This window comes from Leucoraja erinacea, chromosome 27, assembly GCF_028641065.1.
Source record: "Leucoraja erinacea ecotype New England chromosome 27, Leri_hhj_1, whole genome shotgun sequence".
Lineage (NCBI taxonomy): Eukaryota > Metazoa > Chordata > Chondrichthyes > Rajiformes > Rajidae > Leucoraja > Leucoraja erinaceus.
Genome location: NC_073403.1, coordinates 12,517,407 through 12,543,767, shown reverse-complemented (window position 1 = coordinate 12,543,767; position 26,361 = coordinate 12,517,407). Strand labels below are relative to the sequence as shown.

At 44.3% G+C, this 26,361-nt stretch overlaps 2 protein-coding genes across 13 annotated transcripts in view; one reads left to right on the top strand and one right to left on the bottom strand.

Moving 5' to 3' along the window:
• tanc2a (tetratricopeptide repeat, ankyrin repeat and coiled-coil containing 2a) overlaps positions 1-26,361 on the bottom strand; it is a 464,896-nt gene that overhangs the window by 394,800 nt on the left and 43,735 nt on the right. For all 12 annotated transcript variants that reach the window (XM_055657051.1, XM_055657052.1, XM_055657047.1 and 9 more), the window contains exon 2: positions 21,352-21,517. The gene's annotated coding sequence lies outside the window, so the exon portion shown is untranslated. The remainder of the gene's footprint in view (positions 1-21,351; positions 21,518-26,361) is intronic.
• Positions 12,884-14,731, top strand: LOC129710027 (SCAN domain-containing protein 3-like). The gene has a single exon (XM_055656714.1). It carries the CDS (start codon positions 12,884-12,886, stop codon positions 14,729-14,731), a length of 1,848 nt encoding a protein of 615 aa, XP_055512689.1.

Below are 26,361 nucleotides of genomic sequence, written 5' to 3'. Positions count from 1 at the left end.
CCCCGTGCTGCTTTCTGTCCTCCCTTTTATTTAAGAGGGAGGTAGATGTGGCCCTTGCGGCTAAAGGGATCAGGGAGTATGGAGAGAAGGCAGGTACAGGATACCGAGTTGGATGATCAGCCATGATCATATTGAATGGTGGTGTAGGCTCGAAGGGCCGAATGGCCTACTCCTGCACCTAATTTCTATGTTTCTATGCATTGGGTACTTTCTCCACATTTAATTCATGTATAGTCTTTTCACTGTCTGGATAGCATGCGACAAAAAAGCTTTTCACTGTACCTATGGTACACAGGACAATAATAAACTAAACATGCTCCCTTTTAAACTCACCTGGATCTTTTACACTTTAAACTTATTGGGGTCCAATTTCCCACAGTTCCTTTAGCCAAAGCGAGACCTATCTATGTTCTCTAGGGGTGCTGCCTAACCTGCTGAGTTACTCCAGCACAGGTTCACTGGAAAAAACATCATTCTACTCTGCAACATCCAAAACAAAATTAATTAAAATGTGTTGGGATTTTATAAGAATGCTTCCAATAATCCAGAAAATCTGCACCAATGTTCACACTATGCCAGATGAATGGAGTTTCATTGTACACATCTTCTACAATGATTGTAGTCATGTGTGCATTCGGAATCAAAAAAGACAAGTTATAGACAAGTTATAAAATAAAACCACTAAACACTGGAAACTCCATTGCAACTCTGGCAGTATCTATAGAGAGAGAAACAGAATTCATATTTCAGATTCAAGACTGATGCCCAGAATCAGGAAAGTGAGAAAACTAGTTTTAAATTGCAGCGATAATGGGCAAGGAATGGTTTAGGATGAAGAAATCTCTGATTGTGATCAGGGTTGCAAAACATCAGAAAAATCAAACCTAGAGATGATAAAAACGGGTATTTCAGTACCTGTTAAGCTGTAACAATGGAAGTTAGGTCATATTAAAAATGGTAGTTGATACACTAGTTGATGGAGTGGTTATAAGCCCCAACCTCATCTCTAGGTTAAATGTATAACCAAGGAGGAAAATTATGTGGTTTACTTTTCAAACCCGAGATTTGATGTTAAGAGAAAAGATTGTGGCAAAGATTAAACACAACCATTTCTATAATTTAACGTTAGATCACATTGAACATCACGGAGCTGGGGCTGCAGGCGTCCGGCCGCGGGCGGCGCTGGATTTGGAGCACCGCGCAGCCAGGGTATAGTTGTCGGGGTCGGTGCTCCAACCGGCGACGCCCGCGGGCGGCGCTGGATTTGGAGCGCCGCCCAGCCAGGGGTAGAGTTATCGGGGTCGGAGCTCCAACCGGCGATGCCCGCGGCCGGACGCCCGAAGCCCCCAGCTCTGCGATGTTGGGAGTCGGCAGCCACAGCGCTCTGGAGCTTACTGCACGGCGACCCGGTAAGGCATTGCCCGCTCCCCGCCTCTCCAACCAGGTAGGGGACTAAGAATTAAAGTTTCCCCCTTCACCCCCCCCCCCCCCCCCCCCCCCTCACATAAAAGCCCTCCAAACTAACTGACTAACATTTAAGCAATGATTTACAGATGTTTAAGTGTCTCCCCGGTCTCCGGGGAGGAGGCTGCCGCTACAGTAGTACAGACCTGGGTTGACCGTGGGTTGTTTCGGGTCAAGTTTGGCGCCAAACGCGAGCTTTGGTGTGCAGACGACATCCTGGAAAAAATGTCCGGTTTTCGGAGCTTTTCGGTTTCCGGAACTCCGGATAAAAGGTTGTGCAGCTGTATATTCGATTCCTCTTGTTATAAACGCCAACATGCCTTTTGCTTTCTTCACTGCCTGCTGTACTTGCAGGCAGTGAATTTCCTATTTCTATTACCAATTTCCTATTCCTATTTCCAATTTCCTATCATCTGGCTACTTGTACAACTTGCTAGCAACTTCTGCTTTTATTTTATTCCCTGACCCAAAGTGAGATTTGGTTTACCTTTTCCTGGAAATATCGGCTTCATTCTGCAAATGGCCTCTTTCCATAAAAAAACAAACCTGAAATATGTCAGTTCAGCATTGCTTTTATCCAAGGTTGAAACATTTAAAACTTTACTCTCTGAAAATCATAACATTTTTTTTTTCATATTTTCAATTTAAGAATAGGGGGAAAATGCTCCATACAGTAATTTTCTTTTTAAATAAATAAATATGACTATCTTAGAGCCAGACCATGATGACCAACTGCACTCTCTCTATCTCAACACCGGTGGAGGCGTATGACTCAATGTCAGCCTATTAGACGATGGACAACCTTCTTTGCTTGCACCTCATGTCATAATTATAGGCATCACTATTTGAGTGTAAAGGTTATTCTGCTGGCAACTTAAAGCACATTTCAGGATTTCTTATCTTTTGCATAAGAATTATGAGAAGATGCATTTACTTAAACTAAGCTGGATGTGAGCGAAAATCTCTCTCCATATTCCTAACATAAAATTGAACGAAAAGGTAAATCAAAATATGATACACATGTAGATAAACTGGTTTCATAAAGTGTGCGAATGTAATGGATGTATTATTGATAAATATGGCAGATCTTATTCCACAGCTAGTGAAGAAAACATCAAGCAGCTTATCATCGGTCTGGATAAATCCTTTTCAATTTCATAAAATTCAAAGATTATCAAAGCCAAAGATCAATTTTAAAACATTTTGTTTTGCAGATTTACACTTGCATGTTAAAAATATCAATGACTAAAAGGGAACCTTAGATGTTTTTCACAAAGATTATCACTGTGAAAAATCGCAACGTTCCCAAAACAAAACTCAACAGCTTTGGATGAAAGGAAATAGTGGACAATAAGAGTGCCAGTTATTAAATACAATTTTACCAATTAAATTGGTCAGCTTACTTTTAATTTCAAAATTATAAATAAGGACATAGCCAGAAAATTGTGCTGATTTTTGAAAAACAACTGGAGCCAAAACCATATGCTCATCTTCAAACTGATAAATCTGAAAAATTCTGCTATGTATTACATGGAGTTAACTGTAAATCTACACCTTACCATGCTTAATGCACATGATGCCTACTGAGGAATGAGAGATTGTGTGGAATCAACACTTTAAAGAAATTTATTCCAAAAGCATTCCAATAAGGTGAGTGTTATATAGATCTGATTTTGCTGGAGCTATATGCAGTGGAAGTTCCAATTCTATCAATGCACTTTATGAAATCACTACGTTTCCAATAAAATTACAAATAAGGATTAAATACTTTTTAAAACAAAAATTCAATTAACTGTAAACATTTACAGTGCATTCAAAAAGTATTCAAACCACTTCATTTTTTCTACATTTTGTTACGTTACAGCCTTATTCTAAAATGGACCCAATGATTTATTTTAACATCAATCTACACACAATACCACATAATAAAAAAAGAGAAAACAGGTGTTTAGAAATGTTTGCAAAAAAATTGAAAATAAATAACTGAAATATCACAGTTACATAAGTATTCAGACCCTTATCTTAGCACTTTGTTGAGGCACTTTGTTGAGGCACCTTTGGCAGCGATTACAGCCTCAAGTCTTCTTGGGTATGACACTTGGCACACCTATATTTGGATAATTTATCCTATGCTTCTCTGCAGATCCTCTCACTCTCTGTCAGGTTGGATGGGGAGTGTTGATGCACAGCTATTTTCAGGTCCCTCCAGAGATGTTCAAGCGGGTTCAAACTGGCACTCACTCCTTACCAACTGCATCACAGTTGGATGGGAACTGCTTGACTCCGACCGGAAGGCATTGCAGAGGGTGGTGAAAATTGCCCAACGCATCACCGGTTCCACGCTCCCCTCCATTGAGTCTGTCCAAAGCAAGCGCTGTCTGCGGAGGGCGCTCAGCATCGCCAAGGACTGCTCTCACCCCAACCAGCGTTTTCCAACCATGGAGGCGCTATTCTTCAGGTGCCGAACCACCAGGTCGAGGAGCTTCTTTCCGGCGGCTGTCACTCTACTTCAATCTCGGGACTGCCAATCACCACCCCCCCCCCCCCCCCCCCCGGACACTCAAATCGTTTGCTATGTCGCTCTTCAAGGGAGATGCTAAATTGCTAAATGCATTTCGTTGTCTCTGTACTGCACACTGACAATGACAATTAAAATTGAATCTGAATCTGAATCAAGGACATTCACAGGCTTGTCACGGAGCCACTCCTGCGTTGTCTTGGCTGTGTGCTTAGGGTCATTGACCTGTTGGAAGGTGAACCTCCACCCAAGTGTGAGGTCCAGAACGCTCTAGAGCAGGTTTTCATCAACGATCTCTTTCTACTTTGCTCCGTTCATACTTCGCTCGATCCTGTGTAGTCTCCCAATACCTGCCGCCGAAAAACATCCCCACAGCATGATGCTGCCACCACCATGCCTTCACCGTAGGTTAAGGATTGGCCAGGTGATGAGCGGTTTCCACCAGACGTGATGCTTAGCATTCAGGCCCAAGAGTTCAATCTTGGTTTCATTAGACCAGAGAATTCTGTTTTGTATGCCTTTTGGCAAACTCCAAACAGGCTGTCATGTGCCTTTTACTGAGGAGTGGATTCCGTCTGGCCAATCTATCATAAAGGCCTAATTGGTGGAGAGCTGCAGATATAGTTGTCCTTCTGGAAGTTTCTCTAATCTCCACAGAGGAACTCTGGAACTCTGTCAGAGTGACCATCGGGTTCTTCGTTACCTCTTCGACCAAGGCCCTTCTCCCCGAATTGCTCAGTTTGGCCGGGCGGCCAGCTCTATAAAAAGTCCTGGTGGGTCCAAAGTTCTTCCCATTTAAGATTGAGGGAGGCCACTGTGCTCTTCAGGACCTGAAATGCTACAGAAATTGTTTTATACCCTTCCCCAGATCTTCGTCTTCCTTCGTCTTCATGGCTTGGTTTTTGCTCTGACATGCACTGTCAACTATGGGACCTTATGTAGACAGATGTGCCTTTCCATATCATGTACAATCAATTTAATTTACCATTGGTAGATTCTAATCAAGTTGTAGAAACATCTCAAGTATAATCAATGGAAACAGGATGAACCTAAGCTCAATTTTGAGTGTCATAACAAAGGGTCTGAATACTTATGTAAATGTGATATTTCAGTTATTTCTTTTTAATTACTTTGCAAAAATTTCCAACCACCTATTTTCACTTCTTCGTTCTGGGATATTGTGTGTAGATTGTATGTACTGCAAATGCTGGGTTTAAGATTATCACTAACTATTAAAGCTATTAATAAGGAGTCAAAGCTAAATATAATTAAATCTGACAATACTTAGTGCCACACGGTGGAGAGAATGTGGTTGTGCACTTGTAATATCTTCACTTGGTTACCAACTTCTGTTTTTACATACAATGCATTCTATTTGATAATATATTTCCTTCAGTTTGTTCTTTCCCGACCACGCAGTATCTATAGCTGTGTTAATTCAATGTCAAACACTTGCTTTCTTCAGCCACATCTTCTTGCTTCTGCTTCCACCGTCATATGGCGAGTTCTTTTTCCTATCAGTGCAACGTTATTAATTCTAATCCTTTGATTTCAGTGCCATCTATTAAAAATGATTTTTTATAAATCAGCAATTGGCCAGATCAATCTCATGTGTAGAAATTCAGCCACAAAACAATTTGAGAAAAAGCAGGCACCACTTAAAGTGAAAGCATTGTCAAAGTAAACAAAATGGTATTAAAAACCAATGAGCAAGTTATCAACCCACTTCTCAATTCTCATCTTCTACAAACTGCAAAAGGGCCATCAGAAATTTACAATAAATAATGCCTATAAAACTGATAGTCCAGAGAGCTAGCAATTATGTTAGATTCAGAAGCCTGGGAAGTCAATTTCATTTTACTGATTCAATTTTCATTCAACCAGCAAAGGAAAAAAGCTTCTATAATTTCCACTTTGACCAAGATCCCAACAACGAGGTTGAGGGTAATATACTTCAATGGTTCAATTGGACTTTGATGATTGTATATTGATATGTAGGTATAGCCAGCAATTAAGAAGGCAAACATTATATTGCCTTTGTGTAAGAACGAACTGCAGATGCTGGTAAAATCGAAGGTAGACACAAAATGCTGGAGTACCTCAGCGGGTAAGGCAGCATCTATGGAGAGAAGGAATGGGTGACGTTTCTGGGTCGAGGCATTTCTTCAGTTACTCCAGTATTTTGTGTCTACCTTCGATTTTACCAGCATCTGCAGTTCTTTCTTACACAACGGCAATATAATGTTTGCGTCTACCCATTATATTGCCCTTAATGCATGAGGATTTTAGTATAAGAAAAGATAACCCACTCCAATTATATGGAGTTATGTGTATTGGTTTGGTCTCCCTGTCCAAGGAAGTATATACTTTGAATAGAGGGAGTACAGGGATGTTTTACAAGATTGATTGATTCATTCTAGGAATTGCAGTGTTGTCATAAGAGAGATAAAGCAGACTGAACCTCAAGTAGGTTCAACAAGGTTCATAACTTAATCAACAGGAGAGATGAAGAAATTATCTTTACCCTATATACGAGAACTGGGGTCACACTCCTAAATTATGGTGCTGGACATTTGGGGAGGGATGAGCATTTTTGGAATTCTCTGCATGTGGTCTTGAGTGCTTTATCAAGAAAACTCAAATTAGAACAGAAGTGGCAGTTGACAGTCTGGATCACATGAAGGCAGAGGAGATTAATTTAACTTGGCATCACAGGCTCTGTGGGCCAAAGGGCCCATTCCTGTGCAGTACTGTTCTATATTCTAAGCTCTGTTTTAAGCTTCAGATATACTTAACACATAGATGTGAGGGTATCTACAAGAAAATAGAACTTGATCGGCTGGGCAAAAGACTTGAGGCATGGTTAATGGAGCTTAATGCACCAAAATGCTAAGTGTTGCATTTTGGAAAGTCAAACCAGGGCAAGACATTCAGAGTGGAAGGCAAGGCCCTGGGGAGACGGATCTAGGAGTGCAGGTACATAGTTCCATGAAAGTGTCATCATGGATAGGTAGAATGATCGAGGTTTTAGTATAGTGGCCTTCAATAGTCAGGGTATTGAGTATAGAATTAAATAAAAGGGAACTGCATAGAATCATACAGCATAGAAACAGGCCCTTTGGCCAAACCTACTCACGCCGTAGTAACATATCCCATCAATACTAGTCTCACCTGCTTGCACCTGGCCCATATCCAAACCTATCCTAACCATGTACCTCGCTAAATGTTTCTTAAAAGTTGTGATAATATTTGGCTCAACTACTTCCTCCGGCAGCTCATTCCCTTTGTGTAAAAAAAAGTTACTCCTTCAGTTCCTATTAAATCTTTCCCTCACTCACCTTAAAGTCATGTCCACTGTTTCTCGATTCCCCTACTCAGCAAGAAACTGTGCATCTACCCGATCTATTCCTCTCGTGATTTTGTACCCCTCGATAAAATCACCCCTCATCCTCCTGCGCTTCAAGGAATAGAAGCTCAATAGTTCCTGCCCAACCTCTCTCAAAAGCTAGGGCCCTCGAGTCCTAGCAACATCCTCGTAAATCTTCTCTGCACCCTTTCCATCTTGACAACATTCCAATAACATGGTGCCCAAAACTGAACACAATTCTCTAAATGCGGCCTCACCAACATCTTATATAACTGTAACATGACCTCCCAAATTCTATACAGGTGCACAACCTTTTATCCGAAAGCCTTGGGACCAGACACTTGTCGGATTTCGGACATTTTCGGATTTCAGAATGGAAGATTTTTAGCGTAGATTAGGTATGTAGCGCGGGCGGCTTGAAAAGTCTGGAGCAGCTGCCTCCTCCCCGGAGACCGGGAGAATCATTGCATAAATGTTAGTCAGTTAGTTTGGAGGGATTTTATGTGGTGGTGGTGGTGTAGGGGTGAAGGGGGAAACTTTAATTCTTAGTCCCCTACCTACCTGGTCGGCGACTCCCAACCTCGCGGAGCTGGGGGCTCCGTCCGGCCGCGGGCGGCGCCGATTGTAGCTCCGACCCCGGCAACTCTACCCCTGGCTGCGAGGCGCTCCAAATCCAGCGCGGCCCGCGGCCGGACGTCCCAGCTCCGAGAATGTCGGCAGTCGGCGGCGTCGCAGCGCTGGGATACCAGCGGGGAGCGAGCAATGCCTTACCGGGTCGCCGTGCGGCAAGCTCCGGAGCGCTGTGGCCGCCTTCTTCCAACATTCGCGGAGCGTCGCTGGATTTGGAGCCGCGGAGCTGGGGGCTCCGTCCGGCCGCGGGCGGCGCCGGTTGGAGCTCCGACCCCGGCAACTCTACCCCTGGCTGCGCGGCTCCAAATCCAGCGACGCTCCGCGATGTTGTGTGTCGGCGGCCACAGCGCTCCGGAGCTTGCCGCACGGCGACCCGGTAAGGCATTGCCCGCACCCCGCTGGTATCCCAGCGCTGCGACGCCGCCGACTCCCGACATTCGCGGAGCTGGGGCGTCCGGCCGCGGGCCGCGCTGGATTTGGAGCGCCTCGCAGCCAGGGGTAGAGTTGCCGGGGTCGGAGCTACAACCGGCCGGCCGCCCGCGGCCCCACCGGCCACAGCGCTGCGGAGCTTACTGCACAGCGACCCGGTAAGGCATTGACCGCTCCCCGCCTCTCCGACCAGGTAGGGGACTAAGAATTAAAGTTTACCCCTTCACCCCCCTTCACGTAAAAGCCCTCCAAACTAACTGACTAACATTTAAGCAATGATTTACAGATGTTTAAGCGTCTCCCGGTCTCCAGGGAGGAGGCAGCCGCTACAGTAGTACAGACCTGGGTTGACCGTGGGTCGTTTTGGGTCAAGTTTGGCGCCAAACGCGAGCTTTGGTGCGCAGACGACATCTGGAAAAAATGGCCGGTTTTCGGAGCTTTTCGGTTTCTGGAACACCGGATAAAAGGTTGTGCACCTGTACTACAGATGCTTGCTTATACCAAGAATAGACACAAAATACTAGAGTAACTGAGCAGGTCAGGCAACATCTCTGGAGAGAAAGGTTAAGTGACCTCCAGAGATAACTCAGTTACTCCAGCCTTTTGTGTCAATATGTAGTATAAAAATTGAGATGTCATGTTACAATTGTACAACACATTGGTGAGGTCAGGTTTGAAGTGTTATGCTCCGTTTTGGTCACCCTGCCATAGAAGAAGGATGTTGATAAGCTTGCAACAGGGCAGAAAAGATTTACAAGGATTTACTAAGGACTTGAGGGCCTGAGCTATAGGGAGAGAATTGACGGGCTAGAACTTAACTACTTGCAGCGCAGAAGGCAGAGGAATGATCGTACAGAGGTATATAAGATTATGATAGAGTGAATGCACAGTCTTTTACCCAGAGTCGGGGAATCAAGAACCAGAAGACATAGGTTTAAGGTGAGAGGGGAAAGATTTAATAGGAACCTGAAGGGTAATTTTTTTTTACACACACAGGGTGGTGGTGGGAGAGCACACTTGAACACTGTTACACGTAAATCAAGAACGCATATCGCTCTGTTCCCCGGGCGGGTCTGGGTCTCTCTGATCATTGTCTAGTTCAGTTTATTCCAACCTACAGGCTGAAACTAAAATCTGCAAAGCCTGTGGTCAGAACAACGAAAAGGTGGACAAGCGAGGGCATTGAGAACCGGCAATCCTGCTTTGACTGCACGGATTGGAATGTGTTCAGGGAAGCAACCACAGGCCTCGATGAGTATACAGACAATGTATCATCATATGTTAGCTTTTGTGAGGACAGTTGCATTCCAACTAGGACCCGGACCTGGCTCAACAACAACAGCAAGCCCTGGTTTACTGCAGAACTCAGACAGCTCCGACAAACTAAAGGGGAGGTCTACAGGAGCGGGGATGCAGACCTCTACAGACAGGCCAAGTACAAGCTGAGAAGAGGAATCAGAGCTGCCAAGGAAAGGTACTCTGAGAAGTTGAGGAGCAAGTTCACAGCTCGTGACACTTCTTCAGTTCGGAAGGGCTTGCAAGAAATCACCAGCTACAAGAGGAAAGCCCCCTGCTCTTTGGACAATCGTCAGCTGACCAACAACCTGAATGTGTTCTACTGCAGGTTTGACAAGCAGAAACATAACCCTGGTACCCCCTCCCCAACAAACACAGCCAGACCCAAGTTTGCAAAGAATGGACCCTTCTGCACCCACTCCTCCCCATTCACCACTTCACACCTACTTAAAGCAAGACTCCAGTGTGAAGAGACTGGACCCTTTCCCACACACCCCTCTACATTCACCATTTCACACCCAATTACCCACACCCTCCGTGCTGCACAACATCACTTCTCCATCATCAACAATACAAATAGAGGAGTTGGAGAGGCCTGTCAGAAGACAGCAAAGCTGGAAATCTCCAAGACCGGACAATGTTTCCCACTCTACTCTCAAGCTCTATGCCGAACAAATATCTACACAGACATTTTCAACCAGTCCCTACAAACCTGTACTGTCTCTGCCTGCTTCAAAGTCTCCACTATTGTCCCTGTACCCAAAAGGCAAGGATTACTGGTCTTAATGACCACAGGCCTGTCACATTGACCTCTGGAGTCATGAAGACCCTTGAAAGACATGCTGGCCAAGCTGAAAAATATCACAACCCCCCCACTGGACCCTTTGCAGTTTGCATATCGGGCCAAGAGATCTGTGGATTACGCAGTCAACCTGGGCCTGCACTTCTTCCTCCAGCACCTAGACCGCCAGGGGACCTATGCGACAATTTTGTTTGTTGATTTTAGCTCTGCATTCAACACCATTGTGCCAGAGCTACTACACTCCAAACTTTCCGAGTTGACTGTGCCTGAACCCCTCTGTCAGTGGATCACCAGCTTCCTGACAGACAGGAAGCAGCATGTGAGGCTGGGAAAGCACATCTCGGACCCGCAAACCCTCAGTATAGGAGCACCGCAAGGCTGCGTACTCTCCCCTCTCCTCTACACTAATGACTGCACCTCCACTGTCTCCTCTGTCAAGCTTCTCAAGTTTGCGGATGACAAAACCCTGATTGGACTGATCCAAGATGGGGAGGAATCTGCCTACAGACAGGAAGTGTCACAGCTGGCGTCCTGGTGTACTTCCTGCTGCAGCTGAGGAAGCATAATCTGCCACAGGCAATGATGGTCCAATTCTATATCATAGAGTCTGTCCTCATCATCTCCATCATAGTCTGGTTTGCAGTCAATGCATTTGGAAGAACATGCACAAAAAAAAACATTGATGTAACATCTCCAGAGATTCCACATACTTTTTGTGGGTGTACATGTTCCCTATGTCTTCTCTTTTCACACGACCAGCCTCCACATTTATAAATAATTGTTTGCAATTTCTGCCACATTCAATGAGATTGACCCATTCAACAGATCAGCACCTTTTTCCTTTCAACATTTTAAATGTCCGCAGAGGGCAGAGGAGGCAGGTTCTCTGGATGCTTTCAAGAGAGAGCTGGATAGGGTTCTTAAAGATAGCGGAGTCAGGGGTTATGGGGGAAAAGGCAGGAACGGGGTACTGATTGGGGATGATCAGCCATGATCGCATTGAATGGCAGTGCTGGCTCGAAGGGCCGAATGGCCTACTCCTGCACCTATTGTTTATTGTCTAAATGGTCACTTCTCTTCACAATTCCCTGGTCAGCTGCTCTATCTTTACCCATCACTCCCATTCTTACAGTACTTCCCCAGAGAGCCAACACTTGCCCAATTACTTATCCCCTTCCTCCCTTCATGGCCTCAATCAATCCTTTCAGGTGAAACAGCGACTCAATTAAACATCTTCCACTCAATGGTCTCCTCTGTTTTGGAGAAAACCAATGCAAATTGGGTTATTTCTTTGCATCTCACCTGTAATCAGTCCTCAGGGGCAACCCTGATATCTCAAGCACCTATTTTAATTTGCTATCCCATGTCCACTCTTACAACTCTGACTGTTTTGTAATGAGGCGCATAACAACCAAGAAACAGAAACTCATCTTCTGTCTCAGCATATTCTTGAATTTGGTGTCAGCTCCAGAAAGCAACAATTTCAGAAAACTCACTTTTTCTGTTTCAATCAGCACTTCCCAATTCCGCTACAAGACATCCACTTCATGAATATTCAGTATTTCTCTTTGACATGATGCCTAACAAGCATTTCAAAGATTATGCCAACATACCAGAAAGTAAATCCAATGGATTAAGCATCCATTTAGCAGCAAAACTTCCATTTCTGTAGATTTCAATCAAGTACATCCCAAGTGTTTTTTGTCAGTACACCAGAATGTAAATCCAACACATTATCACACACTATATTTGACAACGAGTAGACATGGAGACAAAAATAGATCAAGAAAACTCAAAAGATTGGTTATAAAAAACAATGCAGCACAGGAAAGAGGCAGTGACTTAGGAAGAAGGTGGTATTGTTGAGAGTGAACCTGGTTATCAAAAATCACAGGAGGTTTGTGATCAGCGGGCAAGTGGGCTGAGGAATGGTTAATGAACTTCAATGGTGGTAACTAAGGCATTGCATTTTGGGAAGACAAACTAGGGTAGAACCTACACTGTGAATGGCAGGACCGTGGGGAGTGTTGTGGAGCAGAGGGAACTGAAAGTGCAGGTACACAGTTCACTGAAAGTGGTGTCATAGGTCAGTGGTTCTCAAATGGGGGTACGTGAAGGCACTCCAGGGGTTACGTGAGATTTTAAAATATAGGCCTACATATATTTAAAAAGTAGCATCCATGCAAAAATCCTTTAAAAATAATTATTTAATAAATATTTCAGGAAAATATAAGTATAAGTTCATAAAATGAATTTTATATTCAGTAGGCTATTCAATTTCATTATCCTAAAAACCCAGAGTCTCCCCCATTCCAGGATGGTTCGACCCAACCTGTCATATGCCACCCGGCATCACCTGTCAATCACAACTCAAACGATGGAGTTGTGGTTGAAGCGTAGCAGCAATTCTTTTGAAAACACGGAGGGACAAGTGGCAAAGAAGGCCAAACCAGAGCCGGAAAAATTCCGGCTGTATCTTGAAGATTATGTTTTAATTGGATTTACGTCCACAAGTTGCAACCCACCCAAGGCACTGTGTTTTTTCTGTGGGGAGAAATTAGCTAACAGTAGCATGAAGCCAGCACATCTGCAGCGTCATCTTAAGACAAAACATGGATGTCACGTTGGTAATCCACCTGACGTTTTTAAGAGGAAACTGTCTGAATTCAGATCATCTCAAGACACGATGCGGAAGGCCTCCACAGCATCAGCCAAAGCCCTGGAGGCCTCTTATGCAGTATCTTTGCTCGTAGCTAAAGCCAAGAAGCCATTCACTATCGCTGAAGGCCTTCTCCTTCCAGTGGCTGTAGTGCTGGCTGAGACTATGCTGGACAAAAACGCAGCGGAGAAATTAAAGACTGTACCGTTGTCAAATGACTCTGTTTGCCGCAGAGTAGATACAATGGGAACAGACATTGTCGAGCAAGTTGTGAGAAAACTTAGCGCCTCCTTTTCACTCCGGCTGGATGAATCCACAGATGTCAGTGGAAATGCACAACTTGTTGCTTTTGTGAGGTACGTTGATACTGACGACATTTATGAGCACATACTATTCTGCAAAAGTTTAAAGGGGAAAACAACAGGAGAGGACATATTTGATGTTGTCAATGCCGCTTTCCGTGAAAACGGTTTGCGCTGGAAATCCTGCAGCAGCATCTGTACAGACGCAGCAGCATCAATGACGGGCAGCGCGAAAGGACTAATAGCGCGCATTAAAAAAGAAAACCCCGACGTGATGTGGACTCACTGTGTCATACACAGGGAGGCATTGGCGTCCAAGAAAATGAGCCCTGTGTTACATGACGTTTTGAACAGCAACATCAAAGTGATCAACTTCATTAAGTCAAGGCCACTTAATGCACGCCTGTTTCGCTGCCTCTGCGAAAATATGGGAGTTGAACACACACAACTGCTGCTGCACACAGAAGTGTGCTGGCTCTCTCGAGGGAGAATACTCAACCGGCTGTTGGAATTAAGATCCGAAGTACACGCCTTTCTGATTGAGCACAGATCTTCCCATGCCACCTTGTTCCAGGACACAGACTGGCTTGCAAAGCTGTGCTATCTGGCAGATATATTCAGCAAACTGAACGAACTGAATATGTCTCTGCAGGGCAAGGACACCAGCATTTTAAACCTGTATGACAAGGTGGGTGGCTTCCTGAAGAAAGCAGTGCTGTGGAGAAGGGCCTGTGCACAGGAGGATTTCACCTGCTTTCCTCAGCTGGATGATTTTCTCTCTAGTGAGGATGTGGACAGAGCTCCAGTCAACTTGGTCATAGTGGGACATTTGACCAAGTTGATACAGGATTTTCATTCCTACTTTCCTGACATGGAAGAGAAATCTGCACAGCTGGATTGGGTGAGAAACCCATTTCTCTTGTCCAAAGCAAACCGAAGCAAGCTCCCTGTCACCTATCAGGAAAAACTCTTGGAAGTGTCATCTGATCGTAGCCTCCAGATGAAGTTTGCCATGTTCACACTTAAACAGTTTTGGGTGTGTGTGAAGCAGGAGCACCCTGACCTGGGACAGAAAGCTTTAGAGCAGCTACTACCCTTTGCCTCCACATATTTATGTGAGGCCTCCTTCTCTGCAATGACTGTGATCAAAACAAAGCAGAGAAACAGACTGTGCCCGGAGAAGAGCTTGATCACAGCAGTTGCCTCCCTGCCACCAAGAATGAAAAAGATCCTCAGTGAAGCACAAGCCCAAGTGTCTCACTAAAATGTCTCACTAAGTGCAAAAACACTCAGTTCAGTGCAACAATGCAATATTAAGTGTTGACAGTTTGTAATGTTAAGATGTCAGTCTTCTTTTTGATTCTTAAAAAGATATTTTAAGATGATAAATATTTTTATTTTTTATTTTTAGCAATTTCTGCTTTTATTTAAAATTAAGTTAATGATTTATTTTTGAGCACAGATCTTTACTATCCCAAAAGAGGACACTTTATGTTGATAATTATTTTTATGTGCACAAATCTTTATTTATAATTAAGTTAATTATTTCTTTCTTTTTTTTAGTTATATCTTTTTATTTCCAAATAGTTCAAGAGAGACCACTACAAATGAGCAGTGTTTTGCACATTTATGGAGTTTTAAATGGTTCATTTTATAGTTTTAAATGGTTATATGGTCACTGTTTTCACTACAGTAGTTTGAATCACTATGTGATGAGAAATATTTGCAATAAATTTAGTCATGGATTATTAACATTTAAAATGTTCGAAATAGTTTTTTTTCAAATGTTTGAATTTTGTATGTGTTTATCAGTTCCAAAGTTTAATAAATCAGACACTGATGGCACAGCGCTCTGTTTTAAGTCTTTTTTTTCCCAACCAAAAATGCTTTGCGCTGGTTAGAGGGTACTTGGCTGAAAAAATATTTCACAGGGGGTACATCACTGAAAAAAGGTTGAGAACCACTGTCATAGGTAGATAGGATGGTCAAGAAGGCTTTTGGCCTTCATCATTCTTCATCATTCAGGGTATTGAATATGGAAGTTGGGATGTTACAGTTGTCTAACATGTTGATGAGGCGGCATTTGGAGTATTGTATTCCATTTTGGTCACCCTGCTACAGGATGTTGTTAAACTGGAAAGAGTGCAAAGTAAATTTACGAGGATGTTGCCAGGAGTTAAAAGCCTGAGCTATAGGGAGAGGTTGGACAAACTAGGACTTTATTCCTTGGAGAGCAGGAGGTCGAAGAGTGATTTTTATAGAGGTGTATAAGATCATGAACGGGATTGATAGGGTGAATGCACAGAATCTTTTACCTAGAATGTAAATCCAATGGATTAAGCATCCACTTAGCAGCAACATTTCCAATTTCGGTGTAGATTTCAATCAAGTACAACATCCCAAGTTTTTTTTGTCAGTACACCAGAATGTAAATCCAACACATTATCACACACTAAATTTACCTTTACCTGGATTTAAGGTGAGAGGAACCTGAAGGGCAACCTTTTCCACACAAAGGTCAGTGGGTATATGGAATGAGCTGCCAGGTAGTTGATGCAGGTATTATAAACAACATTTAAAAGACATTTGGACAGATACATGAATAAGAAAGGTTTGTTGAATTATGGGATAAATATGGCCAGCTGGGACTGGCATAGATGGGGTATCTTGGTTGGCATGAAGAAGATGGGCTGAACGGTCTGTTACCATTCTTTATGACTATGACTAATTCCAGTCGTGGTTCGTGGAGTTGAAGTGGTATGTGATTACATTTAATGGATGATCAAAAGATTACAATTGAAATAGAGGCATCTAATATAGCAGCTTATGAATGAAAATATAACTAAAAATATTGTGACCTTATAAATCATATACATTTTAAGGGTAGGGTGATGAATCGTAGAGATCAAAGGGAATATTTGTAATAGGGTTGAGACAAGAGAGATTTAATGAACAAACAGTGGGAATTCACTCAGAGAGAAGGCTTGTCAATCTCACTCAGTATCTCTGCAGGAGATACAAACATAAGGAGATGAATGAAAGCACGTGGAGGAAAAAAAGACTTTGAAATACAAAGCACCGCAGTTGCTGAAAATCTTAATCAGGAACAGCTTCTTCCTCACTGTTATCAGATTATTGATAAGTGTGAAGATCTGTGAACTACTCAACTACTCAATTTATCTAATTGTACATTTTTTAATGCAAACTTTCTCTGCAGCTTTAATACTGTATTCTGCAGTCTGTTTATTTTCTCTTTGCACTATCTGTTGTACCGATGTATGATTTGGTTGTTCCCATGTATGGTACAATTTGTCTGCAGAACATGTAAAACAAAGGTTTTCACTAAAACTCAGTTCACCTAACAATAATAAATCAAAAACAGAATAGTAGAAATATTTAGCAAGTTGGACAAGCATCTGCAGAGATAAAAACAGTCGACTTTAATGATTGATGGCCCTTCATTTTATCTGGACAGTTCACCATCTTCACAGAAGCTGGCCCTTCCTATCTAGTGGCAAATAGAGGAACACACATGCTCCAACACCATTTTTTTGCTTTCTGTATGAAAACCCAACTCATTCAACACCATATACTTCTAACGATATGATGGGCTGGACATTTTAAGGAGTCAGACAGTAGCCACAAGGCCAGGGCAACAAGCAGGCCAGGCCTTTCTTGAAAATGTTGTAACAAAATTACCTTACAGCTTTAGGGACCATGTTCAATCTTGAATGCAGAGTTTGCACTTCTTCCTGTGCACATGGAGTTTTCCACTGGGTCCTCCTTTCCTCCCACATCTTAAAGATGGCCTAGTTGGTTAATTGGCTGCTGTAAATTACCCCGACATGCAAGTAAACAAAAAACTAAAGAGAAATTAATGGGTGCCTAAAAGAGAATGATTTGCAGGGTTACATGGAAAAGGGAAGGTGACTGCAACTGATGGGATTTATGCTAAGAGCAGCTATGGACCCAATGGGCTGAATAACCTCCTCTTGTTGGCTAATGACTTTAGTAAAACCTAACAGACACACTGTAATTTTCGGTGCTCACTCCAAGGTGATCATGCACTCTAGGGTGAGAATGACAGATCAAAAAGGAACATGAGAAGTTTATAGAAATAAGGTCAAGATTATGTAAATCAGCATTATAAAATTGAATCAAACCAATAAAGGAAAAAAAGATGAACAAGGGTTCCAAATTAAAACACAGGCAGAGTATTCAATATCCTTGTTATCCAAGAAAATGGCATAAATAAAAGTTGAAGCTTAATATAATAAGGAAGTGTAATTCTACCAATGCAGCACAATGTTATCATCAGTTCCTACTGTTGGCAATTATATATTTTCTACATCCACCTAAATCATTCACCCATTTCTGTAAAGCAACATACATTCTAAAACACTGCCAAATAGGAGTATAATTTGTACTTGTCAACCTTCAATTATGAGAGGTTACCTGCAATGATATTTCTCTCCAAATACATCTCTTTGTTATAGGGTTTCACAACTATTGTACTTAATTCTTTCTTGAACTCGCAGGAAAAAAAAAATGTCTGAGAGGTCACTTTCAATGTCAGTGCTAGGAAATGTATGCTGTCCCATCCGGTCGCAATAAAACAATCTGCCAGATAAGATCCCAAAAATGTTAACAGCTCACTGCCACCATTTGCTACCATTAACACGCCTTAAACTTACTTTCCTATGGGTCATCTGGTAAATTGGACAAGTTTCTAGGAGTTGGAATTAATCCTGTTAAGTGCGAGATGGTGCATTTTGGGAGGTCTAATAAGTGCAAGACATACACCATAACCTCTGGGGAATATTTAGGAACAATCGGATAAGTTCCCTAGCATAATAATTTGACCAAGAAATCATGGAACACCCGCAAAAAAACTTAGGTTTGGCCACAACTGGACAATTGTGTGAAGTTCTGGCCAGCACACTATAGGATAGATGTGCTTCCACTGGAAAGAGTGCAGAGCATATTTGACAGGATGTTGCCAGAGATGGAATGTTTCTGTTATGAGAGACTGGAAAGGCTGGGTGTGGCCAACTGTCCTTTGGAGCAGAGGTGCCTGAGGAGGACCTGGCTGAAGCATACTAATGTTTAATTGGCACAAATGGGATAGATGGTGAGAAACTTCCCCATGAGACATCAAAAACCATAGGTTTATGGTGAAGAATAAGGTGGTAGGAGAAGAATCTGTAGACACTTGAGAAGTTTTCTTCACTGAGGGTAGGCAGGGCTCGAAATTAACGGTTGCCCGGGTGCCATTGACCACTCAAAGCGGCGCCGGGCAACTAAACGCCGAGTCATTTTGCCCGGCTTGGCAACCAGATACTGGTTTGTACCAAAGATAGACGCAAAAAACTGTAGTAACTCCGCGGGTCAGGCAGCATCTATGGAGACAAGGAACGCGACGTTTTGTGTCGGCAGTGACGACTGTATTGCGTGATAAAGATACTAGGTGCGTGGTGACAAAGGGTCGCAGTGAATGACGGGCCCTGAACAGCGGCAGCAGCGGCCACTACAGCGGCTTCATCTCCTCCTCCTCCCGCACCCCGCCCGCCCTGATAGCGGCCGCTGCTTGCAAATCCACTACCCGGCGCTTTCAAAACAAACCCTCCCGTACGCCGAGGCCACCCCCTCCCTCCCTCCTCCCGGCCTCAGCGTACGGGAGGGTTTGTTTTGAAAGCGCCGGGTAGTGGATTTGCAAGCAGCGGCCGCGCTATCAGGGGCGGGGGGGGGGGTGGGGGGGGGGGGGGGGGAGGAGGAGATGGAGGGGGCTAGCGGGTTTGCCGCTAGCGGTTTGCAAGCAGCGGCCGCTATCAGGGAGGAGTTGGTGATGGAGCCGCTACTGCGGCTGCTGCTGCTGCTGTGCGGGACCCGTCATTCGCCCCGACACTTCTGAAGCAGCTGCACCAAAGATACTATAGCTATAGGATCTTTGAGGTGCACCGCTCGGCACCGTTGGCTGGCGGAGGAGGGAGGCGGTGGGGAGGAATTCCCAATGGTCAAGGCAGCAGGCGCTGTTGTCCGAGGAGCGTTGACCTTCCTTCCTCCCCACCTCGCCCCCCCCCTTCTCACTCACTCTCTCTTGTATGCCCCCTCCACCACCCCTCCCGTTATCATGGGACCCCTCCTCTACATCCCGCACTGATCCACATTCCCGCTTCCATTCAGTCCTCTGACATCCCCTGTGCCCCCCTCCCCATCTCCCCCCTCCAATCTATTCATCCTGCGCTGATCACCCTATCCACCTCGCATTAATTCTCCTGCCGCCATACCCGCCCCCCCCCCCCCCCCATCTATCTATCCTACACTGGGTTCCCCAATTCACCCTGTACTTACCCCTTTCCCATCCGTCCTGCACCTCCTCCATCCATCCTGTACTGATTCCCCCATCCATCCTGTACCAATCCACGCACCTTCCCCCATTCATCCTGTAGTGATTACCCCTTCATCCTGCACAGACCCTCCGATCCACACTGTACTGACCCCCCCCCCCCCCCCCCATCCATCCTGTACTGATCCTCCCATTCAAGAAAAATGGGGGGAACAGTCTGAAGCAGGGTCTCGACCCGAAACGTTGCCTATTTCCTTCGTTCCATAAATGCTGCCTCACCCGCTGAGTTTCTCCAGCACTTTTGTCTACCCCATCCATCCCGTACTGAACCCCCCCCATTCAACACCACTGACATCCCCCGTGCTCTCCTTTATTGAGTATAATGCCGACTGGTAACTACGCGCTTCGTCCGAGCCCATTATCGCACGAGTCATGCAAGCCATCTTAAATGACCACCTAAACTGTCATTTGGCAACCTAAAAAGCTGCCAAGGTTGCCCGGCTGGCAACAGGGAAAAAAAGTTAAGCGAGAGCCCTGGTAGGTACCCAGAATGTTGAATACACTACCAGAGGGGTGGTATCAACGGGTACTCTCGCGACATTTAATAAATGTGTGAATGAGCGCTTGAATCCTCAAGCCACAAACCTAGTAAATGGGATTAGTATAGATGGGTACTTGATGTTTGGCACAGACATGATAACCAAGTGGCCTGTATGTGCTGTATGACTATGATTCTATAACACTGATTTCTGTCATCCATTTCTCCTGACGTCCACCCTTTCACAGACATCTCTTTGCTCCCTCTGCTTTCTAAATTTTCTCAGTCCTTATGGGGCATCAACTTGAAATATTCAATCATATTTCTCTCCAAAGACCTGATAAATATTTCTAGCTTCAACATCTGCATTTATTTGAATTCTCCATTTAGAAAATGCTTCATTTACAACTTGCATATTTTATTTTTTCTCATATCTTCTACTCAGTTCTTCAAGTATTTGACTAAACAAATACATGGTTTATTTTAATTAATGCATTTTTAAACTCATTTACACTCAATTTAAACTTGGTAAATTTGAGCATCTAATTAAAAAAATAAGAATTTTAATAAATTCAGATCAACAGCAGACATGTCCCAAAAGGGAGTAGGCAGTGCACTAAAACGCACAATGCCAAGCACGTGGAAGGCTTGGAAGTGAAACACCGTCTTGAAGCAGGGCTTCAGCACAGAGCAACAAGTACTCCAACCCTTTACATGAAAACTACCAGAAGGAACATTCAAAGGCTGAAGAGAGACTCAACACATGCACATTGCACCAAGTATATTTCTTTTAAAATTGTGAGCTATACAAGTTACATAATATATAAATACGCTATTCTTATAAATACAAAAATATCACTATAATTTCAAAATGGGAAATACTCAAAATATGAAAATTAAAAATGGAAACAGAATGCTATTTACACAGTTGGACAATTATCAAAACGAATTATACTAACTTTAGACAGACATAACAAATGTTACTGAAAAATATTCTTACTGTGATAAGTGTATCAGGAATCAAAACTAAGCACAAATACGCCATCAATCTTTGCAAATGATCAGCAGGTGGCGTCTGCTACGGTTAAGAAAGCCTCCAATGCCGTCTTCAATCAAATTAGTTTAGTCCCAAAGGATTAATCCACGTCTCTGTCATTTGTTTTACCCTGCAGAGAAAAAGACAAGGAATTAAGTGTCAATTAAGTTTCCATCGCTACAATTTATTCTACAGGTGTTACATTATTCTTTTAGTTTATTCTAACATACTTCCACATTAAATTCCTCATAAGCCAAGTATACTGACGGTGACTAACTAGTAATTGTTTTATGAGGATTCACTTACAGAAGCCTGAAGTACACAGATTGTACAACCGAATAAATCAGGATAGTTTGTCGCTCAAGCAGCAAGCAAACGTTTGCTGTCATGACGGCCACCCTTAGCACTGTGAGAGAATAGAAAATTTAGAAATAAAACTTGCTACAGATCATGTACCTCTTATTTGAAAGGATTCCCAACAAACCATCTTTCCAAGCGTACACACAGCATGCAGCTTCCGTCACCCTCTACGGGAAGCATTGTACGTGAATCAAGCTAGAAATACAGTTATAACAAGGAACCTGTTTGGTGAGGGAGAAAAAATAGGAGGATGATGATGTGGGAGATCAAAAGAGAGCTTGGACAAACCAGGAGAAAGGAGAATCAAATAAGAACACAAAGTGACGAGAGCAAAGGAGAACAATGAAGCTAGAAACTGTGGTATTCTGGAAAAAAATAGGCAACATGATGGCAAGATATTAGGAGAGTTCAAAGAAAAATAAATCTGGTGTCCCATGATGGGATGGAGAAAGAACAGATTCAAGTAATGCAGTTGTAGCACTTTATTAGGCCATACAATGCCATGCATCCTCTAGGTTACCCATTGATGCCAAACATCTGTCAGACCTGATAACATGGAACAATGTCACAGTTAATTTGCGAGCATCAAATAAACTAAAGTACATACTGGAATTCTCTGCCACAGAAGGTAGTTGAGGCCATTTCATGGCTATATTTAAGAGGGAGTTAGATGTGGCTCTTGTGGCTAAAGGTATCAGGGGGTATGGAGAGAAGGCAGGTACAGGATACCGAGTTGGATGATCAGCCATGATCAGATTGAATGGCGGAGCAGGCTCTAAGGGCCGAAAGGCCTACTCCTGCACCTATTTTCTATGTTTCTATAAACAATATTCTAGAGATACAAAACAGTCCCAAGCTCTCCCAGATCTACTCCAGTTCTCTCACAGATACACTATTCCAGCCCACATCACACAGTTTTGTTGCTCTTCCCCATCCACTCCATCAATCCATCAACCGCACACTCCTCCCACCAGTTCTACGCCCAACTGTTCCCACCTCCCCAACTCTTCTTCAGCTCCATGCTTCGCCATCCTTTTCTATCAGATTCCAACAACTACATTTAAAAAAAACATTTTCCAAGCTACTAATAACAAAATGTTTCATGGTAACCATTAACAATTGGATACGGTATACATTCTGTTTGTTTAAATATTAGTATTAGCAATTATTGAATAAAATGAAATTATAGCAAGTATATGTAGACAATGCAACATGGATTACTGTAGAAAGTTTATGTTTCTGACTTGGAGAGAAATCAGCTTAATGAGAGTTTGCAAGAACAAAGCCTTCACATGACACAGGAACTGCCTGTACCAGGAAACACTTCCACACAAAAGCATCATAACCTCGAGGCAAAAGCAGATGTTTGTCTTCTCCATCCCTCAAAAAGGCCACCATTAAAGGAAGGAGCAATTCGGCAACTCCAGAAGGGCCAATTCTGCCATGCAATGTTGTTTCTGGTGCAACAGTTTAGACATATTCATTCAAATAAACTATTACCAACAGAGCAGTTATTATTGGGTTCACCCCACAGAAGAAGAAAACAGAGGGAGCAGGTGGGAAATTGAGTTTTTTTTCCCCTCATCCTCTCAATCCCTCCCCTTAGAGATGATACATTCAGGAGCACTCAGCAAAGCATTTTAAATGCAAAATGTAGAGGTCCAGGTGGGCAATGTTCATTGACGACCACTGTCCAGTATTTTCAACAGCTTCATTTACAGGTGCACAACCTTTTATCCGACAGCCTTGGGACCAGACACTTTTCGTAATTCAGAATTTGTCGGTCTTCGGAATGGAAATTTTTTAGCGTAGATTTTAACGGCTGGCTCAGTGGTAGAGTGCTCGGCTCATATCCGCAAGGTCGCGAGTTTGCGCCTTGATCCCGGCAGTTACTCGGTCGCGAGTTTGAGTCTTCAATGTCGTTTTTTCTTGCAGAATAAAGGTCTGTATGAAATGCAGTGTGTTGAATGAATTCCTGAATTTGTAAATGTGCCCGCAGCATTGAATCACCTCTCGCACTCATGTCACCCTAGCGGGGCTACATGCCCTTAGGCGGCCTAGCTCGGGGATTCTTGAATCCCCGAGCTAGGTCGCGAGTTTGCGCCTCGATCCTGGCAGTTACTCGGTCGCGAGTTTGAGTCTTCAATGTAGTTTTTTCTTGCAGAATAAATGTTTGTATGAAATGCAGTGTAGGAGAGGTGTACTGACTGTGTGGGCAGAACTTTGGATGTGATTGCCCACCAGTCTAAAAAGCCGCTGTGTCTCCCTGTCCCTGGGATAGCAGGGGGCGATCAAACAGCACAATACCCCCCTCACCCTCCAACTCCAGAGGAATCCGCTCCCCGATGGGCCGCTACGGCGACAAGTGGCAGTTCGCCCACAGCCCCAGCTGCGCCACCCCAAGAATAAGACGTAACTTGCACACCATCAACTTCTGCCCCTACGTGTTCCTCTGGAGTTGGAGCGGGGCTGGGCTGGAGTTGCTGCTGGCTGTGGGTATCTGGGATCTCCGTGCTTGCAGTGGGCCTGGGGGTCGGTGTCCCGATGAGGGGGCGCAGCTCGGTGAACGGCTTCTAGTGGTCTTGACGTCTCCGGGCAGTTTGCAGTGTTTCTCTGGAGTTGGAACGGGGCTGGGCTGCTGCTGGCTGTGGGTCTCTGGGATCTCCGTGCTTGCAGTGGGCCTGGGGGTCGCTGTCCCATTGGTCCTGACATCTCCGGCCACCCCCCTGGACTGGAGCTGAGACTGGGAACTGTACCTCCCTTGCCCCCTCCCTCTGCAACTGCAAACAACCCCACTCTCCTGCAAGGGCGGTACAGTTCCCGGAGGATAGCAGGTGGCCGGAGACGTCAGGACCAACAGGAACCCACTCCCCGATGGGCCCCTACGATGTCCCGAGCTGCGCCCCGTCATCCACAATCCAGGTTCCTCTGTAGTTGGAGCGGGGCTGGGCTGCTGCAGGCTGTGGGTCTCTGGGTTCTCCGTGGGCCTGGTGGTCGACGTCCAATTGGTCCTGACGTCTCCGGTGACTGCACTGCCCTGCTGCCATCGCCGATGTGAAAACAGTACAAAGCCCCCGCGCCGGTGCAATGAGCCGGGAAGCAGATGAGTGTAGGTGGGGTGAAACTGATGGGAGCGACAATCTGCTGCTGCCTGCACGCTGGGTTAAAAAGTTCCCACGCAAGACTCACGATACACTGTGTATCGTGAGTCTACCGTGGGAACTTTTTAACTCAGCGGGCAGGTAGCAGCATATTGTCAATTATTAACCCTCCCGCGCAATATACCCTCACCTTCTCTTTTATGAATGGGGATTTAGTTCCCCTTTCTTCGAGGACCGACCGGAGGTTCCGCTGTCACCTCTGCGGGCCGCCCTCGGTGAACATTTTCAAGGACCTTTCTTCAAGGACCGAAAAAATGTCCGCTATTCGGAGGTTTTCGTTATTTGGATCTTCGGATAAAAGGTTGTGCACCTGTACTACATTCTTTCTGTTGTAGTCAGAATTGAGGATGTTTGCTATTGAATGCACATCATTCTAATCCATTCACAACTTAATAATGAAGCAAGATAGGCACAAAAATCTGGAGTAGCTCAGCGGGACAGGCAGCATCACTGGAGAGAAGAAATGGGTGACATTTTGGTTCGAGACCCTTCTTCAGACTAGTTAAGGGCAAGGGAAACGAGAGATATAGACGGTGATGTGGAGAGATAAAGAACAATGAATGAAAGATATGCAAAAACGTAACGATAAAGGAAACAGGCCATTATTAGCTGTTTTAATTTAGAGATACAGCGCAGAAACAGGCCCTTCGGCCCACCGGGACCACACCGACCAGCAATCCCCACACATTAACACTGCCCTACACACACTAGGGACATTTTTTACATTTACCAAGCCAATTAACGTACAAACCTTTACATGTTTGGAGAGTGGGAGGATACCGAAGACCTCAGAGAAAACCCACGCAGGTCACGGGTAGAACGTACAAAGTCCGTACAGACAGCACCCATAGTCGGGTCTCGTTGTCTCTGTACTGTACACTGACAATGACAATTAAATTGAATCTGAATCTGAATCTGAATCTGAATCTGGTGTTGCATTCGCTGTAAGGCAGCAACTCTACCGCTGCACCACCGTGACCGCCCAGGGTGAAAATGAGAAGCGAGTGTGACTTGGGTGGAGGAAGGATAGAGGGAGAGGGAATGCCGGGGCTACCTGAAGTGAGAGAAATCAATATTCGCACCACAGCGCTGTAATCTGCCAAAGCAAAATATGAGATGTTGTTCCTCCAGTTTACATTTAGTCTCACTTTGATAATGGAGGAGACCGAGGACAGTAAGGTCTGTTGTATGAATGGCAAGGAGAATTAAAATGTCCAGCAACCGGAAGATCAGGTTGGTTCACGCGGGCTGAGCGAAGGTGTTCCGCCCAGTCTGCATTTGGTCTCGCCGATGTATACGACTCCACATCTTGAACAACGGATATAGTAGATGTGGTTGGAGGAGATGCAAGTGAACCCCTGCCTATCCTGAAAGGACTGTCGGAGTTCCTGGACGGAGTCGAGGGAGGAGGTATAGCAACAGGTCTTGCATCTTCTGTGGTTGCGGGGGAAGT